Source organism: Pavona decussata, unplaced genomic scaffold (genome assembly GCF_977016875.1).
Source record: "Pavona decussata unplaced genomic scaffold, jaPavDecu1.1 SCAFFOLD_134, whole genome shotgun sequence".
NCBI classification, from domain to species: domain Eukaryota; kingdom Metazoa; phylum Cnidaria; class Anthozoa; order Scleractinia; family Agariciidae; genus Pavona; species Pavona decussata.
In genome coordinates this window covers 4,684,396-4,702,715 of record NW_028145547.1, presented here as the reverse complement: position 1 = coordinate 4,702,715, position 18,320 = coordinate 4,684,396, and the positions used below count along the sequence as shown (strand labels likewise).

Here is an 18,320-nt window from a genome sequence, read left to right as displayed (position 1 = left end):
GACCAGAGCGACACGCACTGTGAAAGAAAGATTCAAATTTCTCCTGAGTTTAGTGCGGTAAGTCATTCGGCTGTCATTAAACCACATCTTTAATTTACTGGAATATGATTTTTTTTCACTCCATTAGTGTTAACAGATATTTGGGCCTATTTGAATGAGATGGTAATGTTTTTGATTTTCAATTTTACCCTAACCACCCGTGATCACGCTATCTCTGTAGAGAATCACGGTCAGTGGAGTGATCACACCCTGATCACGGGTGTGATCACTCCAATTACGCATTGCTGAAGGCGTGATCACGGTGAAAGGAGTGTCACGCCGGTGATCACAGCCGTGATTTGTGATCACAACGTGATACCGTTTTTACTAGGGAAGCAATGATCTCCTGAACAGCCAAAGCAGAAGATGAATCTATACTCTTCTTTTGGTGAGCCTTATCCTTGTTCGACTTTCTGGGCTTGTCATTTGTGCTTGTTTTGGACTCTAACCGCTTTTTCTTACGGGGTGAACCAGATTCAGTGTTGCCATCAGCAGGAGGCTGCGTATCTGCTTTCCACTGGCGAATTAAGTCCTCAGCTGAAAACGCCCTCCCTGCAGTTATTGATGACTTTATAAATGGGTGAAGTCCCTTAGAGTAGCGATCCAGAAGATGTTTCTCCTCTTTAGCCAAACATTTGGATAAAAAAAGTAATCTTTTATTAATAACGTTCAATTTTCTTTTCCCAGTCATGAGGATAAAAAACTATTTCACGTACAAAGAACGTGCAATCTTATTATCCCAAGGAAAACCCCCCTTGGTTGAGCCACCCCCCAGCAGTTAGCCCTCACCCTGTGCAATCTCACCCATTGGTAGCCCCCTCAAGTTTAGATCACCACAGGAGCATGAAGCCAGAGGGTGCCCGGCTTCATGCCCGGACCTAGTGAGCACATTATTACAAATTCGCACTGATCTATATACATTTAAATGTGTTTTTCACTTTAATTTACACTGCTTAGCTCCGCTCGGGTCTTCAGGCTGACAAATTGATTAGCCTTGCTTCACAACGAAATAAGATGACTGCAAAGCAGAGGTGCGCACAAGCAACACAAGATAGAAGCATGACATAGGTGCCTACGTGAAACACAATTTGACAGAATAGCACCAAGGCACGTGCAAGACATGAGGACGGCATGCACACATGCAAGACAAGATCACAGCAAGACACAGGTGTGTACATGCAACACAAGATAACAGCATAACACAGGTGTGCACGCACAATAGAATTTGGCAGCATGACTTGAACAGAAGAAAGATAATGTATGACAGAGTGTGTCATTGGAACTAGGACAATAGAGAGATACACAGGTAATGAATTGAATACATAAGAACCAAGCTTTTATTATTGTATCTGTGCACAGCTCTTTGGGGGGTGGTTGATCGTGCCATTTACGGCAATCACAGGCAAGTGGCTAGCTTTGCCACAAGCGAAACATTTGTCGCTAGAAGCACCGCTGCGGCGTCATTCAAGTCGTGTCTGAAACCTTGGGAGCTTTGAAAGCGTTCCCCACGAAACTGCACTGGCTGCCTGGAGGTGGATCACTGTTCGTAACAACAGACAAGTTTGTCGGCCTTCCGCTCAGCCTCAGATGCCAAACAGGCAAAACTGGTGGCACGTAGGTCAACCTGGCGATCAGCTTGTTTAGCGAAGGCGAGTCTGTCCCATAGAGCTGACAGTTTTGCCGTGTCGTACGCCTTTAACAAGCGTGCTTCGTCTAAGGTGGCCCGTAGTTTGTTCAGGGCAACTGTTTTGTTGAAGTTGATGACGTGACAATAGACCTTAAGTTTGTCACGCAAACGGCTGAACCGCTGTGTGTGGTTGGTCCCTTTTAGAAAACTAATCTCTCCTTTCAGCTCTTTTTCCAAGCCGGCAAGTTCCTGAGTGTAAACGGAATGACAGGAAATAAGAAACAGATAACAAGTCAAGCAGATGTGTAAGACATCACTTTATCGCATGCAACATGCTAACAAGAAATTGCTTCATATCAGAGGTGCTCTTAAATCTAGTGATATCACGCTAATGCGGCAGGTCACGAATTGGTGTACTCAATTTTGCCAGGTAAGCAAGCAAATACCCTCAAAAATAGCTTGCAAAAAACAAACAGTTTCAATAAGTCTGCCCGACAATGCCTCAGTGAGTGGGGTAGTCGCAAACCAGACTTCTGCTGTGTTGGTCGCACAATAGTGTAACCTTTGTAGCACGATACATGCTAGTTCTCTGTGTGGTATGTACATTTTGATCATGGAATTAAACAGGGCAGCGATCCAAAGATAGTGCTTTACGCCAGTTTCTGTGTTGGTCGCACAATAGGGAACACAATCATGACACGTTTCCACATGCGGTGGTCTATCTTAGTCACATCATACTAACTGTATGACATGCACGTAATACACGTCAGTTTTCTGTTGGTCGCACGATACATCAGACGCCAGTTTTCTGTGATGGTCGCACAATCTGAATCACGGAATAGCTTGGTTATCAAAGACATGTTGACCCCACGCCAGTTTTCTGTGTTGGTCGCACAATAGCAATGCTATCATGACCTGTTATCATACGCGGTGGTCTATCCAGTCACACGATACTAAACTACTTCTTTCCACGTTATCACACGACAGTTCTATGTGGTTTCCACAATTGTAGAGCGGCTATCACTGCATGTTATCACAGGCTAGCATACCGTCCAACCCGCATAAAAATTAAGGCGGGTGATAGAAAACAAAACCCAAATTGACAGCTCTCAGAAAATGATGACATAAATTTGTGTACAACCCTACTAAAAAGCAGAAGCCAAAAGACTGGGATGGTATATTAGATGGTGCTGGTCGACATAGAAAAAACAAGACACAAACTTGTCAATAGATGCTCTGTAAACCATATGGACTGGCATATAGATATCCAGGTGTGATAGAAGGCATGGCTGCACGCAACTAAAAACTGGATGCCGCACAATGATATCACTTTGAACCACAGTTTTATGAAAATGCCATGAATTTTCTGTGAATACCCCATGAAAGGCATTTCATGGCCCCTGAAAACTGCAAAATTAAATTTCATGGCCTTATTTGTGGCCATGAATTTTCCATGAAAATGTAGCATTTTATTTCATGACCCATGCATTTGATTAGGAGAGACATTCATGGGTCATGAATTTTCCATGAATTTGATGCTTCAAAGGTGGGAATCATGAAAATTCACCACACATGCCATGAATAAATTATGTGTTGTTGATATGGACACATGTTTTAACACCAGACTTCTAAAAATTTATTTATTACATTATTTTAAAGATAATCAAGAATATAAGGACAAATAGAAGTCGCTACCATGCATAAAATTTCAAGCTAACTTGGATCGAGTAAGTAAAATGAATCGAGCACAAAGAAGGCAACATAATAATATTATGCTCCAAATAATATTCATTGTTAGTCGTTTAATAAGCTGCTATAAAATGTTGTACAGGACTGATGAACACAGAAAAAAAACACGTATATATTGCAGATTAAGCTTTTGACGCACAAAAACAAAAACGAACCACGAAACCAGAGAGTTACAATAACGAAAGACCAGAACGACACGCACTGTGAAAGAAAGATTCAAATTTCTCCTGAGTTTAGTGCGGTAAGTCATTCGGCTGTCATTAAACCACATCTTTAATTTACTGGAATATGATTTTTTTTTACTCCATTAGTGTTAACAGATATTTTGGACTATTTGTATGAGATGGTAATGTTTTTGATTTTCAATTTTACCCTAACCACCCGTGATCACGCTATCTCTGTAGAGAATCACGGTCAGTGGAGTGATCACACCCTGATCACGGGTGTGATCACTCCAATTACGCATTGCTGAAGGCGTGATCACGGTGAAAGGAGTGTCACGCCGGTGATCACAGCCGTGATTTGTGATCACAACGTGATACCGTTTTTACTAGGGAAGCAATGATCTCCTGAACAGCCAAAGCAGAAGATGAATCTATACTCTTCTTTTGGTGAGCCTTATCCTTGTTCGACTTTCTGGGCTTGTCATTTGTGCTTGTTTTGGACTCTAACCGCTTTTTCTTACGGGGTGAACCAGATTCAGTGTTGCCATCAGCAGGAGGCTGCGTATCTGCTTTCCACTGGCGAATTAAGTCCTCAGCTGAAAACGCCCTCCCTGCAGTTATTGATGACTTTATAAATGGGTGAAGTCCCTTAGAGTAGCGATCCAGAAGATGTTTCTCCTCTTTAGCCAAACATTTGGATAAAAAAAGTAATCTTTTATTAATAACGTTCAATTTTCTTTTCCCAGTCATGAGGATAAAAAACTATTTCACGTACAAAGAACGTGCAATCTTATTATCCCAAGGAAAACCCCCCTTGGTTGAGCCACCCCCCAGCAGTTAGCCCTCACCCTGTGCAATCTCACCCATTGGTAGCCCCCTCAAGTTTAGATCACCACAGGAGCATGAAGCCAGAGGGTGCCCGGCTTCATGCCCGGACCTAGTGAGCACATTATTACAAATTCGCACTGATCTATATACATTTAAATGTGTTTTTCACTTTAATTTACACTGCTTAGCTCCGCTCGGGTCTTCAGGCTGACAAATTGATTAGCCTTGCTTCACAACGAAATAAGATGACTGCAAAGCAGAGGTGCGCACAAGCAACACAAGATAGAAGCATGACATAGGTGCCTACGTGAAACACAATTTGACAGAATAGCACCAAGGCACGTGCAAGACATGAGGACGGCATGCGCACATGCAAGACAAGATCACAGCAAGACACAGGTGTGTACATGCAACACAAGATAACAGCATAACACAGGTGTGCACGCACAATAGAATTTGGCAGCATGACTTGAACAGAAGAAAGATAATGTATGACAGAGTGTGTCATTGGAACTAGGACAATAGAGAGATACACAGGTAATGAATTGAATACATAAGAACCAAGCTTTTATTATTGTATCTGTGCACAGCTCTTTGGGGGGTGGTTGATCGTGCCATTTACGGCAATCACAGGCAAGTGGCTAGCTTTGCCACAAGCGAAACATTTGTCGCTAGAAGCACCGCTGCGGCGTCATTCAAGTCGTGTCTGAAACCTTGGGAGCTTTGAAAGCGTTCCCCACGAAACTGCACTGGTTGCCTGGAGGTGGATCACTGTTCGTAACAACAGACAAGTTTGTCGGCCTCCCGCTCAGCCTCAGATGCCAAACAGGCAAAACTGGTGGCACGTAGGTCAACCTGGCGATCAGCTTGTTTAGCGAAGGCGAGTCTGTCCCATAGAGCTGACAGTTTTGCCGTGTCGTACGCCTTTAACAAGCGTGCTTCGTCTAAGGTGGCCCGTAGTTTGTTCAGGGCAACTGTTTTGTTGAAGTTGATGACGTGACAATAGACCTTAAGTTTGTCACGCAAACGGCTGAACCGCTGTGTGTGGTTGGTCCCTTTTAGAAAACTAATCTCTCCTTTCAGCTCTTTTTCCAAGCCGGCAAGTTCCTGAGTGTAAACGGAATGACAGGAAATAAGAAACAGATAACAAGTCAAGCAGATGTGTAAGACATCACTTTATCGCATGCAACATGCTAACAAGAAATTGCTTCATATCAGAGGTGCTCTTAAATCTAGTGATATCACGCTAATGCGGCAGGTCACGAATTGGTGTACTCAATTTTGCCAGGTAAGCAAGCAAATACCCTCAAAAATAGCTTGCAAAAAACAAACAGTTTCAATAAGTCTGCCCGACAATGCCTCAGTGAGTGGGGTAGTCGCAAACCAGACTTCTGCTGTGTTGGTCGCACAATAGTGTAACCTTTATAGCACGATACATGCTAGTTCTCTGTGTGGTATGTACATTTTGATCATGGAATTAAACAGTGCAGCGATCCAAAGATAGTGCTTTACGCCAGTTTCTGTGTTGGTCGCACAATAGGGAACACAATCATGACACGTTTCCACATGCGGTGGTCTATCTTAGTCACATCATACTAACTGTATGACATGCACGTAATACACGTCAGTTTTCTGTTGGTCGCACGATACATCAGACGCCAGTTTTCTGTGATGGTCGCACAATCTGAATCACGGAATAGCTTGGTTATCAAAGACATGTTGACCCCACGCCAGTTTTCTGTGTTGGTCGCACAATAGCAATGCTATCATGACCTGTTATCATACGCGGTGGTCTATCCAGTCACACGATACTAAACTACTTCTTTCCACGTTATCACACGACAGTTCTATGTGGTTTCCACAATTGTAGAGCGGCTATCACTGCATGTTATCACAGGCTAGCATACCGTCCAACCCGCATAAAAATTAAGGCGGGTGATAGAAAACAAAACCCAAATTGACAGCTCTCAGAAAATGATGACATAAATTTGTGTACAACCCTACTAAAAAGCAGAAGCCAAAAGACTGGGATGGTATATTAGATGGTGCTGGTCGACATAGAAAAAACAAGACACAAACTTGTCAATAGATGCTCTGTAAACCATATGGACTGGCATATAGATATCCAGGTGTGATAGAAGGCATGGCTGCACGCAACTAAAAACTGGATGCCGCACAATGATATCACTTTGAACCACAGTTTTATGAAAATGCCATGAATTTTCTGTGAATACCCCATGAAAGGCATTTCATGGCCCCTGAAAACTGCAAAATTAAATTTCATGGCCTTATTTGTGGCCATGAATTTTCCATGAAAATGTAGCATTTTATTTCATGACCCATGCATTTGATTAGGAGAGACATTCATGGATCATGAATTTTCCATGAATTTGATGCTTCAAAGGTGGGAATCATGAAAATTCACCACACATGCCAGGAATAAATTATGTGTTGTTGATATGGACACATGTTTTAACACCAGACTTCTTAAAATTTATTTATTACATTATTTTAAAGATAATCAAGAATATAAGGACAAATAGAAGTCGCTACCATGCATAAAATTTCAAGCTAACTGATCAAAGATGACCATGAACATGCAGTATAAGGTGTTAGACTTAAGCTCAAGCTTGTAAACAACTCAAAACTATGGTGGAGGCCCAATGTTATAGAGTGCCTAGCTGACTAATATACATGTTCAGTACTCTTGAAATATAACTGTGGTTTGGTACATCAGATCTCTGTTACCTTCAGTACATTGTACTACAACTTCCTAATTATATGGATCTGGGTTACATTCCTCTGTATCTAAAACAAAAACTTTTGAAGTAATAGTATCTTAACTATTATTATTGTCTCCATTGTTTCCCAGAACATGTCTTTTTATGTTTATATTAACGTTCTATTCTAACTTTGTAGGTTGAAGACCACAATGTCTTAAAAACCATTGGTGAAATCGGGGTTGGAAACTTAAATTAAAGAGCTCCACAGTCCAGTTCAACACCTAAATGTATTTTTCAATATCCCTGCAGCTGACATTGTTCATTAAAGACTTGATTTTGAAAAGTAAAATAGTTTCATCCACTAAAAGCATCTCATTTCAGTTTTAAACAAATCTCGTGAGTATGTAGGCATGTGGAAGAGTCAATTGAACTTTAAGGCGGAAGTTCTGAGGTTGCACTTTTCGAGGGTGAGTTGATTGTTGCACTGCAGTGTACATTGTAAGTTGGTTTATAACTTGACTTCACAATTTGTCTCTCTTTACCCAGGTTCATAAATGGATATTGGTAACAGGGGTAACCAGGGCAGGAAAAAAATTTGAAAACCACTTGCCCAGTGGGCCAGCTCAGTCAATTTCAGTTTTTACTTGCCCCAGCTTAAATATTACTAGCCCAATGGGAACGGAACATTCCTTATCAACTGCTCGCAGTAGCTCATGTATCTTTCACCTACTTAATTTTAAGTACCAAGGAGCACATTATTTGGGTATAGTCTATCACTGATTATACACAGTGCCTAGTAGACAAATTGTCTCTTTCTCTTTTCCTTGCGTTCTAATTTTGTGCTTGGCCGTTCAGCCTTCCATTTGTTTGAAAATATCCGTGGAATTGAAATTAAACCATGGTTTCAAATCACCGTTTTGCTCATCTTGCAGTCTGCAGTTTTGAAATAGTTCCTGACTGGAAATTATCATTTATCAAGCTGATACTTTCAGATAGATTCACAAGTCTACTTTGGGCAAACTTCACTTGTCCACTGGGTCACCAAACTTCTATTTTCAGTTACCCAAGTTCAAAATTTACTTGCCCCTGGCAATCAGACCTGGATTTTTTCTTGCCCTGGTAACCCTCCAATGAACTACCAACTGAGGTACATCCAAGAACCAGATAATAGAATTCTCAACTGCAGTGGTTAGAGGATGAGAGACTTTATAAAGATGACTGAGGGTTCTTTGCTGCATGCAATTCTCTGCCCACCATAAACCACACTGTGAATCAAACTGCTCCCATTCAAATACATTAACAGCAACCCAAGTGAACTGTTTTGAGTCAAAAGAGTGTTAAAAGATTTTGTCAATCACTCCAAACTTCATCTTTCCAGGTTCTTTACTTTCCACCAAAGATGGAGATGCTATGTAAACAATGCTTGCTCGTTTGCTTGGATGCTGCTTGGAGACATAAAGGCATGCAGTCTCGTGAGTGCTGCTTGGTTTCAATCACATGTTGAAGATGCGTGACAGCTGTGGACTGAAGGCATTCACGAATAGCTGTTAATGCATCTTCACATTGTTGCTCCATCTGGCCACCCTCTGGTCTCCACTACAAGAGCGACTTTGGAAATTTCTTTAACCGTCGCTCTCTGTGAGCTTTCTCTTCCTCCAATTTGTACTGCCTTATCACAGATTTCAACTCTGGGAGCTCTTTTTTGTAGACATCTTCCATCTGTCTTAGGTCTTCATGGGAAATCACAATCTCAGTTTCCTCCAGTCTCTGAGATGAGGTCTCACCAATGGGAGTTTCACCAAGGACTGGCAATTCAAAGGAGAGACTATCTTTCATATGTCCAGTCACCTTGACATAATTGCACCACTCAAAGATCTGCAAAATGTAAAACAAATAAAAGTTATATTAAATTTTGTTATGGGTCCAATGTCAGTTGTATAGAGGCATAATTGCAGAGTTATGGAAGTCATTGAACCCTTTACATGTTTAATTGCAAATACTGTACTAAAAAAATGCGTATTTCATTTCGATTTCCTTTTGTTTGTGTTTTCCTGTTTCTTTGTTTCAACTAGGTAGATATTTTGTAATGACATGGGTATACAAAGGCAATGCTAAAATGAAACTAATCTGACAGTAAACACAAGTAATGTCAATCACTGTCATAATCAGTTCAGTTGATTTTAAGAACTGTTTGAGGCCAATCACTGACAAGCATTTTCCCAAGGCAATATGAATAAAATAATAACAAGAGGAACAAATAGACCCAAATAGACCCAATGTTTACATGCACTGTACTACAGTGCATGTAAACATTATCAATGCTATGACAGTTGCATCATCTCTCTGGCTAAATTAACCAATTAGCATTACCTGGTAGGTTCTTAGAATGGTTGCCTCTGGATGTTTCCTACTCAAGGCCCTTCTGCATAGCCACGAGTTGAATTTTGTTCATTTTGTTCAATACGTGAAGCTTTCATTGCACCCTTGTCAAATTTTGAGATACAAACTACTTTAAGGCAGACAAGCAACTTTCTTCTAATGAGGTAATTTGATAATATCTAGCTTCTAATACATCACAATAGATCCACAGTCTTCATAGCTGTTAGTGAACCAGACCTTAGCTTACCTGCAATGACAATGGAAAAGCTCCCTCCATCGCTGCTAACTTGTTGCTGCAGTTGGCAAAGTTTGCATTCATCCTGGGAGGGAGCAAACACAGCTGCAATGGCATTTGTGAAGAGGACCAAGGCTTCAGATTGTTTTCCTTCAAGCATGCCTCTTAAACAGTACTTCAATATGCCTCGTGCTGCAATCTACCACAAGAACATGTAATCAGAGAAAATAAACAGAATTATCCCTTTTTAAAGACCAGGCTTTAATTTAAAAAGCAAGAAGTAAAATTGTACAAGAACAGGAAAAAAGAAATAAATGTTGTAGTGAATAATAATCCAACTTGCCATATCAACTTCCAATGTGGGTCTACCATTATAATGACACAGCAAGGATATAGTGAGTGTTCGCACACTACACAAATTCCTCTAGCGGGCAAGAGGTTAGGGTTAGTTAGTGTTTGTGTTGTACCGTACATACATGTATCAAGACAAATGGAGCGTTGATTTCCTTCTGGCTCCCTTAGTCCCTTAAAGGTTTCTGTGATCAACACAATTTGGCAATACCTCTTTCCATTCATATGAGATCATTCTTGATATATGAGCAAAGATTGGGCGAGGACGGAATGAACAACAACTTGTCTTGCTCTTCTGTCAGCCTCTTCAACTTGCTTTTTTGTCAGAACAAATGGTGCAGGAGGCAGCGAACTGGAACTTTGATGCTCACTTTTGTTTTTCTTTCTTGCCCTTTTCCCTTTCCCTCCATTGGTTGACTTGCCAGAAGTTGATTTTGTCTCTGTAGGAACAGGGGTGAAGGTCGGCCAAGACTCCTAAAACCTGGTTAATGACTTCTCTTGCATTCTCACAGCAAAAGAGTCCTCTGGGGCCTTCCCAGCAAGACATCGACGTAGATGCTTTACCTGCACTGCTATAGTATGCATTGCATCAGGCATGCTCTGTTCCACTCAATTGAATCCAGGAAGCTTCTTTGCAAGCACGTACGTGCCACGACAGCCTGTTCCGGTTGCTAACTTACTAGACTGCGATTTATTCTTGGCACTGTCATATGCCCTGTGGAAATTGAAATCTTGTTGGAAAGTGCGATATGTAGGCCTGCCTCACTCCTCAACTGAATGTTCAGGGAAGCTTTCAGTGTCTTTCCTAAGCTCATGATCTGGAGGCAAAAATCGTCGATTTCCAGGATATACCCCTTTACTCAAGTGCTTGCAGTATTGCCCTTTCAGAAGACACCATGCACAGCCTCTTTAAGATCCAGGGACTGTGAGTGAGAAGAACTTTCCAAGTCCCTGGTAGTCAAGAATGTAAACCATGACTTCAACTTTCACATGAAATGGCGCTCTCCTGTAGTCATCATAAAACTTGGAACCACATAAACAGATAATTTCTCCTACAAGCACTTCCAAATAGAGATCAAGGTCTTTTGGCTCATTTCCTTCTGTCTGACTAGGAATTATTCCCACAAGCAGTAAATTTGCAAACTGGTATCTAATCTGCCTTGGGAGATTCAGCTGGCCTAACACAATTGGCCACATAGAATATGTTGCCTTGTTTTTACTCCAGGGGTTACGTCCATCAACACACAAAGACAATGCAATATCCCTTGGATCACCATGAAATGTGCCATTGTCATCATAAGCCTCCTTCCACTTTGATGAATGATGAGCATCATTCATAATGCCTCCTGTTTCCACCGACTGACATTCACCACCATGACATTGCAGTAAGTATGAGATGTCCTTTGAACCTAAGCTTCTGGCAAGTCTTAGTCGAAGTGGAAGGTAGTGGAAGGTTCTTCGAGGGACGTTAGATTTTCCTGCTTTAAATCATGACTTGTTGCATTTTGGGCACAAGTATCTATTTTCTCCTTCCAGTTCAGTCCCTTCCCATCAACTGCCTTATGCCAGTTTCGAACAACTTCAACAAAACGTGCTTCTGAGCTATGTCCATTTTCTTTTTATGAAATCCAGGACACCATTTGAGAAAATTTGCTCACAGTGTTGAACGGACTGTTTCTGCTTCCCTGTCGAGGTTAAAAAAAAGTTTTAAATTTATTTTCTGTCGCACTGAAAAAAGCTTGCTTCATATATTGATGGATGCCAGGGTGTGCTTAAAAGATAATAAATTTTGTGGGTTACTAATGCACACTGTTAAGTTTTTCTTCTAATGTTTTTTGTCTTTATACTTGAGATTCTAATTTTCTATGTTCCTGTGTATGGTTCATGTATGACAAAGGAGCAAAGAAACAAAAGAAAAACTGTCCATCAAAAACAAAATAAAACAGGTGGTGTTCCTCGAAAGCATGAACAGCACGTCCAAAGTCTTCAAGTTAGTGAGCTCCATGAAAGTTATACTTAAATTTTGGGATACTTGGTGATTCAAATTGGTCCACCGAAATTGGCCTGGAATTTCCAAGCAAATGTATACCCTCCTTTAACCTCGGTGATATAACTGTTACTTTTTCTAACAACAAGGTTTAACACAGTCTTCTCTATGTACTGAAAAAGCTTGTTGAAGTACTATACAATGCATCAAAGATTAAAAATGATGGTTCGCCATAAAACAAAACATTCCCAAGAAGATGAAATGTTCAGAATTTTTTAATGAGACATGTACATGTGATGTACTGGCAAATCGTGGAGTGTACAAAACTGTATTGTAATTAACTTACCAGATTCAGCATCATGAAGGGCTTCCACAAAGTGGCGGACATCTACTCCTGTGATCTCTTCAGAACGCAGACATTCGGTGATGCGTTTTAGGACATGGTTGTGATCTCTCTCATGTATAAATTTATCAGTAGATTCACATTGCTCAGGCTGATAGAGATTTTTGCTAAAATCTACACCCATGTCTTGTTTCATTTTCTTTACTTTGTAGCAGAACAAATATGTTGCCATCAAAGACTTACGACAGTCCTTGGTATCCTCTTCTTTCTCTAAGGAAATAAATCAACATCAAGATTAGTCACTTTTAATATACATATTTTTTCATATTGGTCAGGCAAGGACCTGTGTATCTGTGTGTGATATTAAATTATAACCGATTCTTCGCATAATTTACCTTCTGACATACTACTGTGCTTAATTAGAAAAATATAAATACAAGATGGAGAACTTACTTTTTGGGTCCCATGGACGGGGATCATAATGGGCTGGAGACAGCCTCCGCTTCATAACATGGATGGCTCTTTCAAAGGGCACCGGATAACCATCAGCATTCATGAACGTATATAGCCATACAATGTCTTCCTCTGGCACTGCTGGGTGGTAAGCCTGTGCAGAAATAATTGTCCCACGGGACCCTGTTTGAAAATAATAACTATAACGCTCAGAGACAAAAAACCTATATAATTTTTCTCAAGCAGACCCAACAATGAAATTGAACACAGAAATGCTCTTTATTTATATCTCTTTGCAGAAACCTAATCATTAGGTTTGCTTATTTTTTTAATGACTGTAGATGTTTTATATGGATCGCGATCTTACACTTTTCCAAATGAGAATGAAAGCTTATGGGGCTGCATTTGTTGTTAGTCCAGCTTTCACACATGGCATGAGAAGAAGAGAACACGAGAAAAACGACAGAAAAAAAAATACCTTGAATCCTTTTTGGTGCGATGTACTTGCATATGGTATTCACATTAATGCTTTGAGTCTCTGCTTGGCGTCCATCATGAGCTGAATAACAGATATTGGCCTTTTTTCTCCCATAGTGCGGAGAGAATTGAATTCCCTATCAGTGACTGTACCTACAAAAAAGAGTTGAAATGATTTCCTTTCTTAAGTCATTTTTTCTGTTTCTTCAAACAATTCTTACATCCTTTTCTACTTTAACATCTCCCAAAAATAGCACTCCTGTTCATATTTATCTTGTTTAGTGTTTACACTGTGTTACGAGAACAAATACAGTGTAAATTTTTACCTCACTATACACAATTGTTTGTTGATTTATACAATCACAAAACAAGTATATACCTGTAGGAAGCGGAGTCTCCAAGACATAATTGTCAGAGTTGTAATAATGCTAACTTTACGCGGGTTAGTCTACACATATTCATTTGTAACATTGTGGAAGCACTTTGTCCACAGACCCAGTATTTGAAAGCAACAAATGCACCACATTTAATCTCTCTTCATCATAAAGATATAGGGCACATAGTGGCACATACATGCAAGTATTGCAAATCACTCTATTATTATTATAATGTGTAAACTCACCAACCACAACCATTCCCGGATCCACTATGACACTTCTCAGCTCTTGACAGAGTTCTCGTACTTTTTGGTCAGTTGCACTGTGATAGGGAATGAATCGCCCAGGAACAGCATAGGGCTTCATGTCACGTTTCTCATCGGCAATCATGAACACCATCAGATGAGAGGCAGCTTCCCTCTTCTTGGAAAAAAGGTCCTGAGCATAGCGTAGAAGCCTTTCACGCAGACTGGTTAGATCACTGGCAGTACTTCCAGATGTCTGGCTCACAGACATTCTTGAATGTAAGCTGGATAAAGACGATTTGAGTTCCTTGTTGACATTGATGAGAGTCTAGAAGCATTCACACTCCCAAGCCAATGCAAACATGCTGTCTTCAGAAGCATTTGTCTGTTGCTGCTTTGCTGCATATTTGTCTTTAGCAGCTTTCTCTTCTCTCTTCAGAAAATTTAAATCTACATCCAAAGCAGATATCACTAGTACTAGATCTTCTTTCACATTGACACGCCTTTCCTTTAATCCTAAGCCACTATAGAATGCTCTTCTAGCCATGTAGTCCTGGTATAGTGCTTGCAGCTTTCCAACTTCTAGGTCGCTATCTCCTGCCCATTCATGATGCATCGACTCCCTCTGTCCCTTTCTCAAGTCACAGGCATCTGCTTTTATCCACCAACGTCCATTTGTATCGCTCTCCTTTATTTTATTTAGTACAGTGTGCTGACAGCGAAAATGAAAAGCCAAAAAGTGTAAATGAACTTATGCTGTATAAGAGAGGAATTAGTAGACATCACCTTTACTTTGAAGGCAATCAGCCATAGATGTTACCAGATGTTGTGGTTCAATTTTATCTCTTGTAAGAAATTTTTGTTCTATTTACATGAATATTTGAGCACGACCATGAAATAAATCTAAAGAAATATAAACAATTTACAACAGTAAAATAAAACCACAACATTGTTTTAGAGACAGTTTGAAAACATTACCATACTCCTCCTAGTCGAGGAGCAGAAACACAAAAAAATTGACCACGTAGCACCCCCTCCACACAAAATATTTGAGTTCAGATTATGATAGACTGATACCCATAGAACATTTCTAGGCCGGTCGTACTAAGAAAATATGGGGTCAGTGATCTGCTACGAAGCGTTTTTTATAGGGGGGTGGGGGTGCTATCAGACATTCCCAATAAGATAAGTGTAACATAAACAAGTATGAAAAGTGGTCATATCTCTGGAATTATTAACGATATCGGTCTGAAACTTGGACAGTTTATGTAACTTCAAAAGCCAAAAGTTTTAAAGACTTTAAAGGAGCACATCTGTCGCCATGGTAACGGTTGCTAGGGAAAATAAGGAAAAAAACATTTCTCATTCAAAACTGTGCTTTTAATGGGAAACTGTGGCTTTATAGCTGAAAAATATTTAAAGTATTCATCTTGCATAAGCGTAGAATATTTGTGGATTTGTCTTATTAATAACATGTGGGGTCAGTGATCAGCTGCAAAGTGTTTTTATGAGGGTGGGGGTGCTATCAGAAGTTGCATATTAGATAGCCGTAACGTAAACAAGTAGTCACAACTCTGAAACGTTTTACGCTAGCAGTCTGAAACTTGGAAAGGTCATGGAACGTTAGTAGCAGAGTACTTTAGAAGTCTTTGAAGTCGCACTTCTGTTACCATGGCAATGGTTGCTAAGGAAAATAAGAAGTAAACTTAAATAATGAGCCTAAAGGGAAAAATATGACTTTACAGCTGAAGACACTTATATAAGAGAAACACCAACGTACCACTGTATATGTATTTGATCAGCGATTGATAGCAGTTGGGTGGAAAAGATATCTAAGACCCTCACTTTGAATTTTATGAAGCTATGCATTTACAATTTTAGAATGGGTTAGATCTTGAATAGCTTCCTTTGTTGTAATTGGGGTCATCTTTCGTTTCCTTTGAAACAGCACGAGACTCACACATTCCTCGATTACCTCTTAAAAAATGAGAAGTTAAAGAAGTCTAACTTTACAATGAAGTCTTTTGACTTGAGAACGCTAAATACAGAGCTTGTTCTTTACTGTGAAGGTTAAGTACAGAGTGCTTTATTGTGGTAGCACAAACTTGAAACGTCAGATAAGCTTCATGGAAGGCAACATATATGTTACTATCTAAAATATGAACTCGTTTGAAGTATACTTTGTGTATATCTCCTGCACAAGTCGCTCTTCATCATCACTGCTGTCATCTAACAGTTCGGTCGTGTGTGGATTCTGGCAACTTTCGTCACCCATGCAGCCACAAGCCTCTGTGCATGGCATCTCGTTGACTCTGCACATGCATCGGGAGCTAGAATTGCAGGCTGATTTGTTGCACTTGCACATCACCAACTCTGCTAGACCCTGAGGTGCCGCATCTTTTGTCATAAGGACAGGTTTCATGAGGTTCTCGGCGAAATTCCACCCGTTTCCAATTGGTGATGGTAGTTGCTGCATGGGTATCAAACACCGCTTCCAAATCATGGTCTGGTAGTTGGCACGTAAAATGTGGAGTCGTAGACTGTCCGATGTTGGAGGGAGTCCTTCATTTTTCTGCTTCTTCTGACAGAATACCCAGTACCTGTTGGAAAAAAAATACAATTGGTCGCGCTGTTGTTGAACAAAATTACCGTCAGTGTTTTTGTGAAAAGATTATTACCTAACATCATCTGCAGTTGTTCCTGCTCTTGTTGAGATTGTGTACAGCGAACAGATGTACTTTTCGGCTGCACTTACAGTCTCGGATGATGGTGGTGCCACCTCTCCTAAGCGGGAAATACCAGTGTGTGTTTCGACGCTGTCTCTCAAAGATTTCCACGCCCTCTTCTTACCAACTTGTTGTAAACCACTTGTGGTGTCACTGCCAGTTAGGGCATGAAAGGCCGGAGCTAGATCACACAGGTTATGGCCAAGTTTCTCTGACAGTCTATGAATTGGAATGTAACGAAGTTTGTCTTTAACACCAGTCTGAAACCAGAGCTGCTCACAGGGTAGATATTGACAGGAATAGAGACATAAAACAGCCACATCTGTATCTGGTGACTGCACAACAACTCTTGGGTGGTCACGTGAGCAGTCCTTAACATGCAGCAGCATCCTCGTATCTGCTTCTTCATGGTCACACTGAAGATGATGAAGGGAGCATTCTTGATCTGTAGTTAGAAGACGCACATCTTCCCCGTTCTCAAAGCAACCTGCCAATACTAACTTCTGGTCAGGCTTCAGTTTAGACTTTGCTATCGCTGTCCATTCATCACTGAGAAACTTCTGCAAGTTGGTCTTGTTAACTGGATTGGAGATGTACCTTAGCCACTGCTTTGGGACTGGAGTGGATGGTCCTGCAATTCGGATTTCATAGCCCGACGACGATCCTCTTCTCTGCCGCTCACTTTCCTTGATCGAGTGTTCTTTGTCATAACGATCAAAAACCACATCTACACGGTTGCAGTTGCACTTTCCCAGTGGTGCTGTTATGGTGCTGTAATAGTTGTTAGCGAGTTCTCCAAATGTGCGAGCACCTGCTGTTTTCACCATCTGTACAACAGCCATGCCGTCTAAAACGTATGCTGTCAAAAGTTCACTATCAGAAAGCAGCCTTGGTAAAACCTGAACAGCTTCTTCCAGTGTGGAAAGCAAAGTGCTTTTGGTTGTCTTTCTCAGTGAGCCATCTGGGTGAGCAAGGGAATAAGGGACAGCGGACAGCTCATACTTGAGGACCTCTCTCAAATTAATGTCCCTTGATCTAGAGGCAATAAGGAGACGTGCAAAAAGGCTTCGATCTGCATTTACAGTCACGATATTCTTGTCAGCAGATTTTGCCTATGCCTTCTTAGCCATACTTGCGAATGTCTGTATCCTCAGTTTTGATACTGGATCCCAAAATTGAATTTCGTTGCTGTTCAGCCTCTTACTGATGAATGATCGCATTTCTTGCCTTCCAAGGTTCTCAGAATTTAGTAGACGAGTTGCTGAATCGGGGGGCATCACTACTCCTGTGGCTAAATTTGACAATGGAGTTGGGTTTCCTTCATCACTTTCCCTGTCAAATGGATTTGACATCACTGACTGCAAGGTGGCTATCAACTTCTTTAAGTCCTCCTCATCTCTTTGTATCCTTTGACGACCTGCTTCCTTGTGTGTTACTTCTTCTTGCACGTTACTGCGAATACCACACAGTTCCTTGGTTGCGGTTGTAACTGCTGCACGTTCATGAGCGGTGAGGAACCACCTCTCCAATGCTCCGGGTTTCTGTGAAATGCCGACTATTCCACCTTTAGTTTTAGAATCTAGGTTAACGCTTTGTTCAAGAGCCATGTCAGTCCAG

At 40.8% G+C, this 18,320-nt stretch overlaps 2 protein-coding genes and 1 pseudogene across 3 annotated transcripts in view; 1 reads left to right on the top strand and 2 right to left on the bottom strand.

The window, feature by feature from the left end:
• The window catches only part of LOC146467877 (uncharacterized), a 42,849-nt gene extending 35,258 nt beyond the window's left edge, over positions 1-7,591 (top strand). Inside the window, exon 4 of the transcript XR_014867619.1 lies at positions 7,512-7,591. The gene's annotated coding sequence lies outside the window, so the exon portion shown is untranslated. The remainder of the gene's footprint in view (positions 1-7,511) is intronic.
• Positions 7,592-11,489: 3,898 nt separating this feature from the next.
• Positions 11,490-16,453, bottom strand: LOC146467876 (uncharacterized; annotated as a pseudogene). Its single transcript, XR_014867695.1, has 9 exons — positions 16,158-16,453; positions 15,648-15,661; positions 13,978-14,727; positions 13,400-13,508; positions 13,246-13,298; positions 12,879-13,061; positions 12,385-12,695; positions 12,216-12,276; positions 11,490-11,780 (listed from the first exon to the last, which is right to left on the bottom strand). The product of XR_014867695.1 is annotated as an uncharacterized LOC146467876 (transcript).
• On the bottom strand, positions 14,973-17,552 carry LOC146467875 (uncharacterized). The gene has a single exon (XM_085125202.1). It carries the CDS (start codon positions 17,543-17,545, stop codon positions 16,652-16,654), a length of 894 nt encoding a protein of 297 aa, XP_084981328.1. The 5' UTR covers positions 17,546-17,552; the 3' UTR covers positions 14,973-16,651.
• Between the last annotated feature and the right edge of the window lie 768 nt (positions 17,553-18,320).